Source organism: Vigna unguiculata, chromosome 5 (assembly GCF_037176805.1).
Source record: "Vigna unguiculata cultivar grain cowpea cultivar isolate G323 ecotype 2 chromosome 5, ASM3717680v1, whole genome shotgun sequence".
Lineage (NCBI taxonomy): Eukaryota > Viridiplantae > Streptophyta > Magnoliopsida > Fabales > Fabaceae > Vigna > Vigna unguiculata.
In genome coordinates, this window is record NC_140796.1 from 4,498,345 (window position 1) to 4,511,307 (window position 12,963).

Here is a 12,963-nt window from a genome sequence, read left to right on the forward strand (position 1 = left end):
TCTATATATTTATTGCTCTAAATTATATACCATTAAATTAGAATAATTTTATTTAGTTAATATAGTTTGTGTTACCTTTTGTAAATATCATATATATATATATATATATATATATAAAATTTTATTTAGTAAATATGGTTGTGTTACCTTGATAGAAAGTCTGGTATAAAAAAATAATCATGTAAACATAATTAATTGAGAAATAATTTTAAATTATATTTTAATCAAAAGAATATTAAGAAACTTCAATTGAAAATAATATATTGACATTAAGAAAAAAAATCACATTTCACATAAAAAAACAAAAGAAAAAAAATTGTTAATATTAATGAAAATTAATAACTACGAAGATGAAGAATAACTTTGACTTGCATCTAAATCATATAAACTATAAAGCATCTTTGGATCTAGAAATTCCACTCTTTCGACTCACCATTTAAACACACAGATACACAAGTTCAATAATTCGGAAACCCAGAAAAGAAAACCCCAAGATTAGAATGGGAGTAGCTTTGTTTTACAGAAGAGTAGAAGTAGTTGAAACCTGCTCTTATAAAACTTACAGAAAATTTCCAAAACAAAATTCAACACCAGATGTTTTCTATAATATACACTTTCCTGTACAAGAGATCTATGAGTTCTATACTACTAGAAACCGTATTTGAGATTCGTGTATATCAAGGTTCTTTCTTCAAATTACCTAGGACTTCTTCCATGCATGCTTTGTAAGCTTCCATGCCTGGAACATGCTTTGCAATGTCCAAGCCGACAGTCATCCATTTCTTCCCTGCTTCAATCTGGCCCAACTTCACTGGCACTGCTGCTCGGTTCCATGCAGTCATGGCGAGCCACTTTCCTTCTTCAATTGGATACTCATCTTCCTTTAAACCAACCATTATCCTATAGGCTTGCCTGTACATGCCATACACAAGATCATCATCAGTGTCACCCTTGTAAACGCTAGCCATGGATATAAGCTTGCGCATCACAAGAGCAACATTTTGATAATCTGGAACTGGTGATGCTAGGAAAGATGAGAGGCATTCATTTAGAGCAAAGGATGCTACTTCGTGATTCAACCGTGGTGCCTGTGAGGCAGAGAGACCAATTTGGAGGAGGTGGTGGGGTTTGCAAGCCTTTGAACTGGCAAAGTTTCTCACGTTGAGAAATTGCGAACCTGGGTCATTCAGCCTGCCTTGTATATCATAAGCACAGAAAGTGTATATGAAAAGAAGTTCAGGCTCAATGGTACTAATTTGGTCATTGTTGACTGAGTTCCTGGACGAATTTGATTTTAGCATCTGCATCCACACAATATGGAAGCAAGAAAATGTTCAAGGGCATTGAAAACTAAAATATAACCTAAAAAAATTACTTTGATAGCATATTATGCATCATGTCAATCTAAAAGAGGCTGATCAAAAAATAAAAATAAAAATGTCAATCTAAAAGAGAAATGCATCTAGCAAAATGAATCTGGTGCTACATTTTCATACCTGCCCTGCTCTATCTAGCAAGTGTAGAGCTTGCTTGACTTCAGTTTCTGACATTGGAGTCTTCCTTTGAAACTCTAAAGCTATCATTGATGATACAGAAAGCACTAACGATTTGCAAACCATGACATTGCTCTCATCATCGGAACCCTCGACTAGTGCATAAAAATCTGATGCCAGTTTCAAGAACTCAGCTGATAATTCATAATTCTTATCCTGCCCCGTTTTTGTACCATAGTTCCATGAAGTCACGGCAAACCAATTCCGTTCCCGTCTGCCAACCTCCTCTTTACCAAAGAAGAAATCGGGACCAATCTCTGATGCTCGAGTATGGGCATGTTTTAAAAATTTGATAACTTGCTGTTCATTACCTGGTTCTTGAGAGAGGACTGTCAGCAAGGTGCGCACAACTGTTACTTCGGCAGTGGGCATGGACTTTCCTGAAGCGTAGAACTTTAGCATACTTGATAGAGAGGCAACAGCAACAGGTAGAGCATGACATGCAACAGCTTCATGCGCTGAAAGTGAGAGAAAATCTGGTTGAAAGTCAAGGCATGTTGTCATGGCTTCTATTTGATCAATAGCCCCTTGGTGGTCATTCTTTTGGAGATAAATTTTGAACTGGGTTAAAACAAATAAATGTCAATTTAAGTTCGCATGCAAAAGTGTTTCTATCATCCTAATGAGATGCAAGTGGGGTTAGTTGCAACAAGCTTAAAACATTACATGTTTGCAAAATAAATTTTAATTAAAATAGATCTTGAATTATATATATTATGCTTGAATGCTTTTATTCTATAACACAAACTTCACAGTAAAACAATACAAGAAGTTAGTTAATATTTTTTAACTCATTCAATTTTATCAATTCACCTAATATTATTTTAGCTGCTATTTTAAAATGATTTTTTATTATTTAACATAAATCCAGACGTGTAGGATAGCATTATAAATTTGTGTGATCTGTGATGTATGCATATGGATACACAAGCACCAACACACGATTATTAATCTTATTTCAATGTGATTTTGGATAGCTCAACGTGAATTTCAAGCATAGGATAGCCTTATAAATTTATATGCTGCTTTATATACATGGATACTGAAGCACCAACAGATTCTCGGTTAGAAGAAAGTGTACCTTAAGAAAAGCACAGACAACGTTAGGCTCAAGCTGCAGAGAGAAAAACATCGATAATATTTCATATTTGACTGAAAATTAGTGCAACAAATTCAGAACTCTGTGAATAAAAATACCTTTCCAGCCTCGTTGATGTATTCTTGGGCACGATCCAGCTGCAGCAGACCAAGGTGGCAGAGACACAGAACTCTGTAGCCCTTTGCTCGAAGTATTCTGTTCTCTGTATCATGTGCAATATAGAGCATTGATTTTTCAAAGAGTTCCGCACTGGTCTCATAATCTTTTGATTGAAAGTTATCGGCACCACTGTAAATCACATTAAAATATTGAGATCAGTAGGTTCATTTGGAGAGAACTTCCTAATTATTGCAAAACATTACGGAGCGCAAATCTGGATCAGGCAAACGGTAAACCCCTCAGCATGTACATTTTATTATTTACCAAGGTAAAGTCAATTATAATCGAGCCATGAAATGTCACATCTAAGAATCAAAGTATAACAAGTTGCCTATGTTCCTATTTTGAGTTTGCTATAGGAACTCAACACTAAAGGCAATCTTGCTTGAAGTGCACTCAAGCATGAAACGGGGCCACCTCTTCCAACAAAACTTCAAACCCTAATTTACCACTATTTGAACAACTACTAATCTCCAATGCCATGGTGTCTTTATTGTCCTTTAACATAAGTTCAACCACGAACAATAACTTCTATTCCATTATATTCTACCACACTCACTATATGTTTTCTTGAGAATACATTTGAGAAGATAAAACAGAAAGATAGCATAGCCAAACTGTTCTAAATTTGAAGTTTGCACACCCCACGGTGCCACATTGCAAAACTTACAAACTTAAGTATTCAAAGCAGATTAGGAATGAAAGATTCAAGAAGCTATACCAATTCCACAGAACAGCATGCATTGCCACCCTATCCTTAGCAGCATCCTGTCCTGCAAAGAGGGCCACCACCCTCTCATCAGACACAAGTTCAGCAACCACCTTAGCCCTCACTCTCCCCCCTTCCCCGCCACCACCCGCCACCCTATGCGCCACCCTCACCGCCGCCCCAGCACTAACATGACACCTTCCCAACAGCCCCAAGAACACCCCCTTCGCCGTCTCCGCCCCAGCTGTCCCCGCCGCCGAAAAATACGCCTCCACCGCCGACACCCAAACTCCCTCCGGAATCCCCCTGTCAATCACCATACCCCGCAACTCCCTCTCCGCCTCACCATGCCTACCCAACCCTAACCACGCCTTCATCGCCAACACCGAAAGACTCGGATGCTCGTCACCGCCATCAGCTGAGTCTCTCAAAACCTTCACACACTTTATCACACTCTCATATTCCTCTTTTTGCAAATGAATCGCAGCAATAAACCTAAGTGCCTTCCACCTCAACCCTCGGATCTCCACCTTCTCTTCCCGTGTTCGCGCTGTATCGAATCCCTTCTCGCAAGTCTCCAACGCCTCGTTCATCAGCTTCAGCGCCTCGCGACTTGCGTCCGCGCCGCTGTTCGACAGCGCGCGTTTCCCGAACGCCATGTACTGCTTCGCGAGATCCGCGTAGTGGTCGCACAAACCGAAGAGGAAGCTCTTGCTCCGGTTAAGCAGCGCAACCGACAGGCTTGGGTCCCGAACCTCCCACGCTGTTCGGGACCGAGCCAGGTTCAGATCCAGCATCATTTTTCTCTCTCCAGCGTCGACGATTGAATTGATGTCAAGCTTCGAAACCAGATCAGTGGCGCGCTCGAAGCACTTCGCCGCGAGATCAAATTTCCGGAGGTTGTGCCATATCAGACCGGTCTTGTGGTAGAACGACGCCGATTTTATCGCCGGAGAGGGAACGCCGGCGACTTCTCCGGCGATAGAGAGAAGGTCAGCGGCGATGTGTCGGAGTTCGGCTTGACTTTCGGTGGTGGCGGAGGATGAGGACCGGATGGCGGTGGTGTTGGAGATGTCGACGCATGCGTTCCAGAGGCGGTAACTGAGCTTCCAGATCTGAAGCCTCAACGAATTCGGAAACGGAGCGAGTTGACTTAGCTGAGTAAGACATTGTCGGAGATCGGAGGTGGTAGTTTCCGGAGGTGGTTTATCCGCGGTGAGCGTTTCGAGTTGCTTGACGATTGCTTCGATATGGGAGAGGCTACGGTTGTTAGCCTCCGTGTCTCGTTGAAGTGGCCGGAGCTCCGGCGAGGATATCTCTGCAATTCTCATTTGTTTTGGCGGGAAAATTTGAAAGGCTGGTTTTTCTGTTTTGCCTTTGGTTGTTTTCTTTTCTGTAAAATTTACCTTTCATTTTGAAATTGCACTTGATAGGTAACATTTTTTATTTTAATAGAATATCAATGGACTGTAAATTTATTAAAATATATTTTTTAAATTATTTTTAACTAGTCATAATATACAAATACTTAATACTTACAGTACCAGTAGGGAGAAACTAAATTGCTACTGCTTTACAGATAATGAAAACATTTATTTTCAAGGATGGAGTTTTTAGAGATCAAAATAATTTCATAGTTTTATTTCAAATTTCATAAATTTGTTTTTATTATTATGTAAAACACAAGCAACTATTTTAGAAAATTCTACTATAACAACCAAAGATTTAAATCTTCTTTGCATATAAACTAAATCGTGTGCATTAAATGAAAGTGTGTTTACTGATAATATTCGTTTATATATTCCTTTTAAACTTACTAAAATTTGGCTTCTTGTTTAATATCATATATCGATATTTTAATATTCGTAGAAATATTAATCTTAAACCTTCTGTTAGTGTTTTTTCACTCAGTTTTTGGATTATAGGAAGACATAATTGAATAGCAATAAGGTTTGAAAAATAATGAATGAAACAGACATAGTATGCTTACAATAATTGATTGTCTTAAAATATAATATGTGTGTATTGTAGGATGTTATGTTTTACTAAATAATACAACATAATCTCAAAATACAAAACTGTTTTTTTCTATTTATTGTTTTTTTTAAGATAATGGAGTATTTATATATTGACGATTTTATCAAATTATAAGATAATTAACTATACTAATAAATAATTAAGGAACATTATCATATTGGTTGAAAGCATAGCTTGATAAAATTAATTATTATTCTTACAATAACTTGTGTATGTAAAATTCATTCAACATCCACAAATAATAGATAACGCGAAATGTTCTTTTTTATATATATATATATATATATATATATATATATATATATATATATATATATATATATATATATATATATATATAGTGTATGGTTAAGATAGAAGACACATCTATAAGAAAATATTATCTAATCAGATATACATATTTATTTTTAGTAAGCACTACAAAACATCAACATATAAGAAATTTAAAATAATGAAAACAATATACGAAGGCAAATTAATTTTAATTCATTATATCGAGGACCAGATTCGGGACATAAGTTCCTAATTTCTTTTAGAATTTCTTTAGTAAAATATTTTTGTCTTAGTAGTGGTTATAGTGATTATTATTTTGTTAGAAATTATTTTAATGTCTTAGTATTCCTATCGGATTTTGATTATGTGGATTCTTTTTATTATGGTTCGAATGTTAGTGCATTGTATTAGATTATTTTTTGCACATTTTATTGAATTAATGTTTTTTGTGACAATACTTTTTATTTATAATTGAAATATTACTCTATTTAGTTCATGTATTGATTTTATCATGAATTTCGCTGTATGACCAGGATTGTATATGTATTTTTAGTATAGAAAATCCATTTAGTAAATTGGCTGTTTGGGTAAAATATGTAATTATTTACGAAAAAATTGAAAGATTATTATCTACGGGGAAAAAATTTATAAGTATTATTTATGACAAAATCTGTAAGTAATTATTTATAAAAAATTTATAAATAATAATTTAAAAGTAATTCACAATAATTACTTATAAAAAAAAATCTGTATGTAATTACTACATAATTTTGGTATGTAAGTACCGTCTAGGTATTATATACAATTTATTTTTCATGAATAATTCATAGGTACTGGATTTTATCTACGGAATTTTGTTATTATCAATTTATACAATAAATAATAACAAATTTTATATATTACACTTAAATCACATGAATGGTAAAACTAGTTATGGCAATACAAGAAATTTTTGTTAAAAAATATTATACACACAACAATTAAAATGTAACATATAAAATAACATTTTTATTGATAACAAAAAATAATCAATGTTTTTTAAATTATGATAATATATTATTTTAGCTAAAAAATAATTTAATTACTTTTTTGCTTTTGAGTTTTTCTTTTATATATATATATATATATATATATATATAAATGAAAATAATTTTTCCACCTAGTTTTTAATACAAATGAAATATATTTTAAATAATTTTTTAGGCTGAACATTAGAAAATAAGACGAAAATAAATATTCATCCTAATTTTTCAAATTTTTATATTCATTATATTTTTCTCTTATTCTAATTTAAACATGTATGAAGTCAAACTAGTCAACCAAGAGGAAGGTGGAGGGTATTTTTGGTACTAAAAAAGTGTATAAACCTAATTCTCTAGTTTCTTCTTCCTCTCACTCCTTTCTTAGCCAAACAGCGGTGTCACTTCATCACCGAAGTCAGTGGCGCGTGGAGTACAACCGTCAATGGAAGGCTTGAAGGTCTCGAAAGCGAATTTAACTGTTTACATTCACCCTTCAAAGAGCAACCAGGTTTCCCAAGCCGTTCTCCGCGAACTCAGCTCCTTGCTTTTCACGTACGCTTCCGAACCAAAACCAAACCCTAACAAAACGTCACAATCTTGTCGTCGTTTTGTCTCTAACTTCTCCCATTGCAGGTTCAGCGAAATCGTCGACGGCGTCGTTTTGGCTTATGATGTCAACTCGCTGGACACGTGCGCTAAGATCCTCCCCGGCGTTCACCCTTACTTCGGCGTCAAACTCAAGGTCAATTTTTTGCTCTTTTCTCCCAAGCCAAACACGCTTTTAGGTATTTTTTCTTCTCTACCACTTTTTTTTTTTTTTTTTTTTTTTTTTTAAGTTCAAGGAATAAATTAATGAAAAATCAATGCCTTGCGTTAACCGGTAGGTTTTGTTTTGTTGGTTTCAGAAGGGAAGGTGGTTAAGCTTACGCAGGAGTCCATTCACGTTGTTGTGCTTGGCTTTTCTGCTGCGGTTATAGCAGAGAAAGACATCAGGGAAGAGTTTGTGTGGAAAATGGTGAGTCTCGTTTGGCTCTTGGTTTCAACTTGTTTTAGTGATTAATTAACTAATTAGTGTTGTTGATATGGCTAGTTGTTCGGCCATTGCAGATTAATGAGGGATTATTTAGTGTTTTTGATATGGTTTAGGGATCAACTAAATTTGTGTTTGGATGCCTGTTAATTCAATATTTAATTATTCATCTAGTTTCTGTACTCATACAATCTTTATTATTTAGTCTCTATATACATAAAAGCTACTCGTCGTAGTCTCTACATGGACATTTTTTAGTTCATTGTAGTCTTTACACACATTTTGTTTCTATGGTTTTGGATGACAGGGACTGAAACGAGTAGGTTTAGGTTTTGGGACTAAAACGTAAAGATTGCAGCTTACAGGAACATAATATGTAATTAAAGTGTTATTCAACATTGATGTGGATCAAAGGAAGCTAGAATAACTAGCTTTTGCGTGTTTCGTTCAAATTAGATAGTGTACTTATTGGAATGTGTAATTTTGAAAATTGAATCCGGACCTTCTTTAATAGTGGCAATAATTAATTTATTACTTCTTTTTGTTTTAGTGATTAATCAGTGGTGCTGATACGTTTGTGATTCCTTTTCCTCTTTGTAGAAAAAAGGACAAGAGGTGTATGCAAGCAGGTCTAACAAGCGACATGTGATAAAGGTCGGGACCATGATACGGTTTTCAGTCAAGAGGTGACATATTGTTAATTTGCTTCGGCTAAGACTAATTGTGTAGAATTTATATTCCTTGGAATTGAGTGTGACTTCAAATCTTAATGCATATTTGTATCAATAAAGACATGTCAAACTGTACCGGAATGTGTCTCTCACTCGGTAGGGGTTTACTGCAATGAAGAAACATCATACTTGCAGACTTATATGGGTAGTAATTAGGCAATAGTCATAAGTTTGCACGACTGTTTATAATTGTATGATTAGCTGTATCTGAATTTATCAGAAACTCCACAGTTTTGACATATTCATTGTACGAGAGTATGTACTTTTGTTTTCGTTTTGTTGAACGGGTTAAAGTGGGCACTGATAGCATCTTATGCATATGCAGTGGGTATCATATATTTGTTCCGTGAGTCTATGCTATTGTTTTTAGGGACATGTATTCTGAGTTTGGTTGTTTCTACAGTAGTGCAGACAATAGAAGGAGTACTGTGAAGATTTTTTTTCACAGTAATGAAATTTATTGGATCCAAATCCTGATAACCTCCTGATTATGAAATTTCTATGAATTGATGGTAATAAGACTATGAGTTGAACATTTCATCACATGATTAATTTCAATGATTTATCCTTTTGCAGTTTTGATGAAGAAATACTTCATGTTTATGGATCTCTAATTCCCGAGCACACAGGCAGCATTTATTGGTTGGACAAGAACTTAGAAGTTGTTTCCCATGCTGACAGGTTTTTCTCTTATAATGTATTTGTCCAATCATAACAATACTTTTGAAAGTATATACTTTGATAGTTGTCTTAAAAAATGTACAGGAGTGAAAAGAAGAAAAGAATTCAGCCAGAACGAATAGTGCTTGAACAAGATGTTGTGGATGGGGAACTGTCAACTTTGGACATTGCTCAAAAGAAAACAAGTGCAAAAAGGCAAAAACACTCGGAGGATTCTTGAATGTAGCATTGGAATCTTATTTTGAGTGCATTTTATCCACAGGTAAATTTTCATTTTTTAATAGTAGATTATATATCAAGTGCCTAATGCCAAGAAATTTTAGGTGGATGTCAAAGTGAGTCAATTTAGTTTACATGGGTTAGGTCACCACAGGTGAGCTAAAGATGGGTTTGCTCAGCCCTACTCACTTTATTGTGAGCCAAAAAAAATTCAACTTTGCTCTACCCACTATTCGTTGAAAGTTATGAGTCACTGAATATAAGAATATAAAAATGATGTTTTTTATTAATGGTCTTCTACATATATATAACATTGAATATTTAAATAGCTAATCAATATTAAGAGTCCTAATACCTTCAAGTTGTAATTATCTTTTTATCATGAAAACAGGTCAACACCTTATAACCTGGCTCAAACCTGTTTGACTCATGTATTAAATGAGACAATTTGATTTTGATCCATAATTTAAAACTATTCAATTTTCCAACTCAACGTGGATCAAACCCATGGTGAGCTTGGTTAACTCACTGATTGCAATTCATTCTGACACCTTTAATTTTATGGTTTATGTTCTGATGAACGTTTTCCTGCATTAAGTTTTGTACTATATAATTTTTGTTTTTGTAGTACGACAACACTTAAAAGTAGGGAGCCATGTTATGTTGAACAAATGCCAACAGTGTGCTCATTATGACACGTTACGCCTTGCAGTAGGATTCTCACCTCCTTTGGAAAGCTGTCCATTCCTTTAGCGTCTGAAATTGCAAACCTCTTGGAAGATAACGAAACAGAAGCTAAAAAATATATTTGATCTCACCAAATTATAAGGCCGTAGTGACACCATTGATGTTGCGAGCATCTGGCTCCAACCAGCTGTACCCAAGCAGCAAACAGCTTTACTTTTACCAAAGTCTTTAATTTTTCCTTAGAAAAATGTCCATTTACTGTGTTATTTTTCTTTGGAGAAAAAAATTTAAAAATGGCCTCAAACTCTTAAAGCTAAAATGTTTGAATCCATTTAAAGCCTACAGACAAAAATCCAGTCATCTAATGCAAAAAAATAGTTTGCATGCATATCTTTATCAACTCAGTCTGAATAAGAGATTAAATATAACGTATTGATGAGTCACTTTCACATGGTTGCTATATCGACTTCTCTTTTTTCAGTTATATATCTCTTCTCTTAATACTTAAGTACATGAAAATAATAAACAGATCAAGGGAAGATATAGTGGAGAGAAGACATTGCATTTCCCTAAATTGAAAGTCTATAAAGAGAAAAAGTAAAGGGAAAATCAAGTTATTGAATTCCTTAAATGAACTTGAAAATTTGTCTTTGGATAGGAATCGAAGGACTATCTCAATTCTAGATATTTTAGAAAATGGAGAATTCAATAATTTGCCTTTATATATATATATATATATATATATATATATATATATATATATATATATATATATACATAGATAGATAGATAGATAGATAGATATTATTGTTAGTGTTTGAGATTGATGTATGTTTTTATTTATGTTCTCTTGAGGTCTAAAAGAGATAATTTGTTATTGGAAATGTAAACTTTGTTTCTCTGTATGTCTGCGTTAATGTTGTAACATTGAATAATTAGCCTTAGTAAAATAATTCAATGTTAAACATAATTTGTCCCACACGAGGATGTGGCGTTTTAGAACACCGCTTTGTTGTTCCATTTGCATTGACCTATTGAAACATTGGTTTGTGGAGTCTCTCAGCTCAGTTTATTTTACGTAAGTGTTGGCTTTATCTGAATCATAGCTTGGGAACAAGGTTTTTGAATTTTGTATAAATATCTAAATTCAATTTTTCAGACAATAGATGACTTTAGATTCCTGTGATGTTTGTGCAACTTTATGTAAATATATACTTTCCCTGGATGATGACTATACTCAGGTGATTGGCATTGCACATAAGCTAAATTTATGAATGGAAGTTTTTGAATTTATATCTGATGCCAAATGTGTTTCATTCTTTTTCTCAAGGACTGAAAACGCAAATTGGCGTCTTAACTACATTGGGATGCTTCAGCATTTAGATTTCTGAAAGAATTCCCGAAGTTGCCTTGGACAAAGGTGCACCTGTTTCATTTAGGTCATAATTTTTTAAGATTATGATGATAATTTACTGTATGATCAAGTCAAAGGAATATTTGCAGTATTTTCCTATTGGTAATATAGCTTCTTGATTCCTATAGGAAGTGGGACCTATCCATGTATATCACCGAGTCCCCTAATTAGATAGGATGGGAAGAATGGCATGAATTACGTGGGAAGAAAATTTGACTATTTTTCTTTGGTTTGATCACATCGATATTACATGCTGAAATTATCCTAAGCTTTTTTCTATTGGTTTGTAAATTACCATGTTCTCTTGTTTCAATTTGACTAGCACAAAATATTTGCCTTTTAAACAAACAAATCATAAGTGGTCCCTGAAATGGATGTTTAAGCTTTGCATTTAGAAAGACTCGGTTTGGATGAGTATTTTAAAACAAAAGATTTATGATAAAGTTTATGGTACCACCACGAACTTTCATTTTTCTGGTTTCTACCAACAACTATTTAAGTGAGCTTTACCTTTTTGATGGTTCTTATACGAATAACTGGGAAAAATTATGAAGCTACGATTTCTTTATTCAGTCATGAAAGAAAACATAGTCTATTACTGGATCATGTATAATAATATTAATATGTGGATACATCATTTTTAGATTGGGTATCTTTGAACTGTGTTCTTTATTGAAATGAAAACCAGCCTGCAGCTACATAGATCTGATTATGTAACAATTTTTAAATTATATTGATTTAAAAAAGTTGGTAACTTAGGACTATAATAATCTATGCAGGTAGATTTGACGGTTAAAAACGTGTTTTTGAATTTGATTTCTAAAATAATCATGTCTAAGTCTTTAATTGTCTTAATGTCTTCGTCCGTACTGGGCTAACCATTTTTTACGTTTCTTCTTGCACTGTCATATTTGATATAACAATAATTTTCATTTTTTTAAATAGTATAATCTGAAAGTTATTTGATTTTCATTCTGCATAATCTAAACATTATTTTTTTAGCTATTAGAGTGTATTACTTAATGTTATTTTTTATTTTTAGATTTTAATGCTGAAAAAAAAAAGTAAATTTAATTTTTTTAGGTAATGATAGACAAACAACCAACTTTTTATTCAATACCTGTCCAACTTAAACAAATTAATATTTTTATTTTAAAATATAAAATGATTTAGAATGAATGAACTTTTAAAAAAAAAATATTAGGTGTGAAATAGAGGGAAACAATTTAAAAGGTGTATATGAAAGTTGGTTTTTATATAGAGGAAGAAACTGGTTTCTGGTGTCTAAATGCATCAGAGTTCTATGATGCCCTTTTCCCTTTCTATTCTTTTCTTGCATTAGGTTTTGA

The 12,963-nt window shown here is 33.7% G+C and overlaps 2 protein-coding genes across 4 annotated transcripts; one reads left to right on the forward strand and one right to left on the reverse strand.

Moving 5' to 3' along the window:
* Positions 1-422: 422 nt before the first annotated feature.
* Positions 423-4,976, reverse strand: ATSPO22 (Tetratricopeptide repeat (TPR)-like superfamily protein). The gene is made up of 5 exons (XM_028073980.2): positions 3,533-4,976; positions 2,751-2,940; positions 2,635-2,667; positions 1,497-2,114; positions 423-1,301 (listed from the first exon to the last, which is right to left on the reverse strand). Exons 1-5 carry the CDS (start codon positions 4,849-4,851, stop codon positions 678-680), a joined length of 2,784 nt encoding a protein of 927 aa, XP_027929781.2. The 5' UTR covers positions 4,852-4,976; the 3' UTR covers positions 423-677.
* A 2,240-nt stretch (positions 4,977-7,216) lies between these two features.
* LOC114183205 (DNA-directed RNA polymerase) lies at positions 7,217-11,905 on the forward strand. Of its 3 annotated transcripts, XM_028070134.2 has the most exons (7): positions 7,217-7,404; positions 7,486-7,637; positions 7,758-7,867; positions 8,483-8,568; positions 9,190-9,294; positions 9,379-9,556; positions 11,531-11,905. In XM_028070134.2, exons 1-6 carry the CDS (start codon positions 7,295-7,297, stop codon positions 9,512-9,514), a joined length of 699 nt encoding a protein of 232 aa, XP_027925935.1. In that variant the 5' UTR covers positions 7,217-7,294; the 3' UTR covers positions 9,515-9,556; positions 11,531-11,905. The 3 variants fall into 3 exon arrangements, with proteins under 3 accessions (XP_027925935.1, XP_085529131.1, XP_085529132.1); XM_085673005.1 differs by having other exon boundaries at positions 7,217-7,637; XM_085673006.1 differs by lacking the exon at positions 11,531-11,905 and adding an exon at positions 10,142-10,273 and having other exon boundaries at positions 7,217-7,637.
* The last annotated feature ends 1,058 nt before the right edge of the window (positions 11,906-12,963 follow it).

Coding starts and splice junctions, on each gene's coding strand:
- ATSPO22 (XM_028073980.2), bottom strand. CDS start 4,851: ATGAGAATTGCAGAGATATCCTCGCCGGAGCTCCGGCCACTTCAACGA. Junction 2,941..3,532: donor CATGCTGTTCTGTGGAATTG/GTATAGCTTCTT, acceptor TGTGATTTACAG/TGGTGCCGATAACTTTCAAT. Junction 1,302..1,496: donor TGCTAGATAGAGCAGGGCAG/GTATGAAAATGT, acceptor GTGTGGATGCAG/ATGCTAAAATCAAATTCGTC.
- LOC114183205 (XM_085673005.1), top strand. CDS start 7,295: ATGGAAGGCTTGAAGGTCTCGAAAGCGAATTTAACTGTTTACATTCAC. Junction 7,868..8,482: donor AAGAGTTTGTGTGGAAAATG/GTGAGTCTCGTT, acceptor TCCTCTTTGTAG/AAAAAAGGACAAGAGGTGTA. Junction 8,569..9,189: donor ATACGGTTTTCAGTCAAGAG/GTGACATATTGT, acceptor ATCCTTTTGCAG/TTTTGATGAAGAAATACTTC.